The following is a 1985-nucleotide window of genomic DNA, read 5'->3' as shown; positions in this document are numbered from 1 at the left end:
AAATTTTCAGTAGCCAATGCAACTCAGCAAGTTAGAATCAAATTTCCTACAGTACCTTGGGCAAAAAAGGTATGGGCTCCTTGCTTACATCCTTACATATCCTTGAATGTGTGGAAAATACTAAAGAGAGCCTGTGCAACTGAAGAATCAATTAGGAAAAAAGGATTTAGCACTGTCTCTAAATGTTACTTACGTGGGAATGCTCAAGATAACATGGAGCATATATTGTGGCAATGGCGTTGGTTATGTGGGATTTTTAAATTTTTAATTCCTACAAGTTTTGAGGAAGTAATGAATATGGTGAAGAATAAAAGTTCAATCATTTAACAAGTGTGGCTGGTAAGTTCTAGTACTGCAATGGTAGAAATTTGGTTCAGTAGAAACCGGGAAATGTATGAAGATCAAGTTCCCAGTAGTGTACAAGTAAAGGGAAGGATACTGAATTTTACTAAGGAATGCAACATCAGACTTAAGGGGGAATGGAAAGGTGATCTATATGATTTCCAAGTACTATGTACATTTGGCATTAACAATATTCCAGTGAAAACTAATATGGTGAAGGAGTGTTTCTTTAAATTTCCTGAGTTAAATCAAGTTTTACTTTGTTGTGAGGGTGCTACTAGAGGAAATCCTGGTCAAGTAGGTGTGGGTTGTGTTGGAAGGGACAGTGAAGGAAGGTGCATTGGAGCTTTCTCAGGGGGGATTGGAATTGCTACTACCTACATAGCTGAAGTTATGGCTTTAGTTTTAGCTGGAGAATGGGCAATAAAAAGAGGTTATATAAACATCTTCTTCAGTTTGAACTCTAGGGCAGTCTTATCAGCTTTTGTGTCAGAAAGAATTCCTTGGATAGTCAATGTTAGATGGAAGATCATTAAAAAGAAACTGAGGGGGATTGATTTCAAAGATTTATACAAAGAGACTAACTTCTCTGCTACAAAAATGGCAAAGAAAGGAGCACTTATGGCAAGAGGAGAATGGGAACATTATGATTATAAGACAATTTTCTTAGGAGAAATGGAAACTGAAAATACATCTTACTTTAGATTCTGAATATGTAATGAGTCTCCTTGTGGGCTTATTTGTGTATGGGCTTTGATTGACCAATATCCTTTTAGTTTGCTTGTTTGATTTTGGTTCTTTTCTGGGCATGTCCAGATAGTTTGAGCTTGTACAGAAACAAAAACCTTTTTGTTTTCTTTGGTAATAAAATTCATATGATTTAGCAAAAAAAAAATAGTTTTAACGGTTTCCCATAACCTTCTAGGAATCTATTTCCTTATTTAGGAATAATATCTTTTCTAGGTATATTACCTTGTCTAGGAAGTATTCCTTTTCTAGGTATATTTCCTTATTTATGAATAGTACCTTGTTTAGGAATATTTCCTTATCTAAGAATACTGCCTAAAAATCAGTATTCCTTCCTTAAATTACAATTCTATCATCAATCCTTCTTGAGGATCACTAGTTCCCGGAGAGAGGAAGATACACATGTATCATGCGCCCCCACTGAAGAACTTGAACTCCTGTGAAAGTTAGATTTGGAGGTTAGGGAACCCGAGAGTTCTTTTATCCATGCTGAACCATCTCTCCTTGTTTGGAACTTGACTTCAACTTCCAATTAGAAAAGCGTCCTTATATTCTTGTCTTGACTTAGTCTCTCTTCGCTCCGTAATGCAATCCTCTTCGAATGGTTCCTCTCTGTCAAACCACAAGTCTTTCACATGTAGCAAGATCATATTGTCATCTTAATCATCATCTCGTAGCGATAGATCAAACAACTTCAATTGTTCGGCATTAACAACCGAGCAAATTCCTAGATTAGGTGGTAAATCAAGACTAATACCGATGTTACCGAAAATACGAAACGATCCACGTCTCAATCGCTTCAACTTCTTACCTTCGTCATACGAACGTTCCTTATCTAACTTCAACCATACCATGGTCATCTTTTTATTTTAACGTTTTTTTTAGCTTCTCGAGTA

General features: G+C 36.2%; 1 protein-coding gene across 1 annotated transcript; it reads left to right on the top strand.

Moving 5' to 3' along the window:
* The first annotated feature begins 357 nt into the window (after positions 1–357).
* Positions 358–1053, top strand: LOC113328879. Its single transcript, XM_026575871.1, has one exon. The coding sequence runs from the start codon at positions 358–360 to the stop codon at positions 1051–1053; it is 696 nt and encodes a 231-aa protein (XP_026431656.1).
* The last annotated feature ends 932 nt before the right edge of the window (positions 1054–1985 follow it).

This window comes from Papaver somniferum, unplaced genomic scaffold (genome assembly GCF_003573695.1).
Source record: "Papaver somniferum cultivar HN1 unplaced genomic scaffold, ASM357369v1 unplaced-scaffold_114, whole genome shotgun sequence".
NCBI lineage: Eukaryota > Viridiplantae > Streptophyta > Magnoliopsida > Ranunculales > Papaveraceae > Papaver > Papaver somniferum.
Note: the sequence above shows the minus strand (reverse complement) of the source record. Positions and strands in the feature narration are given on the sequence as shown.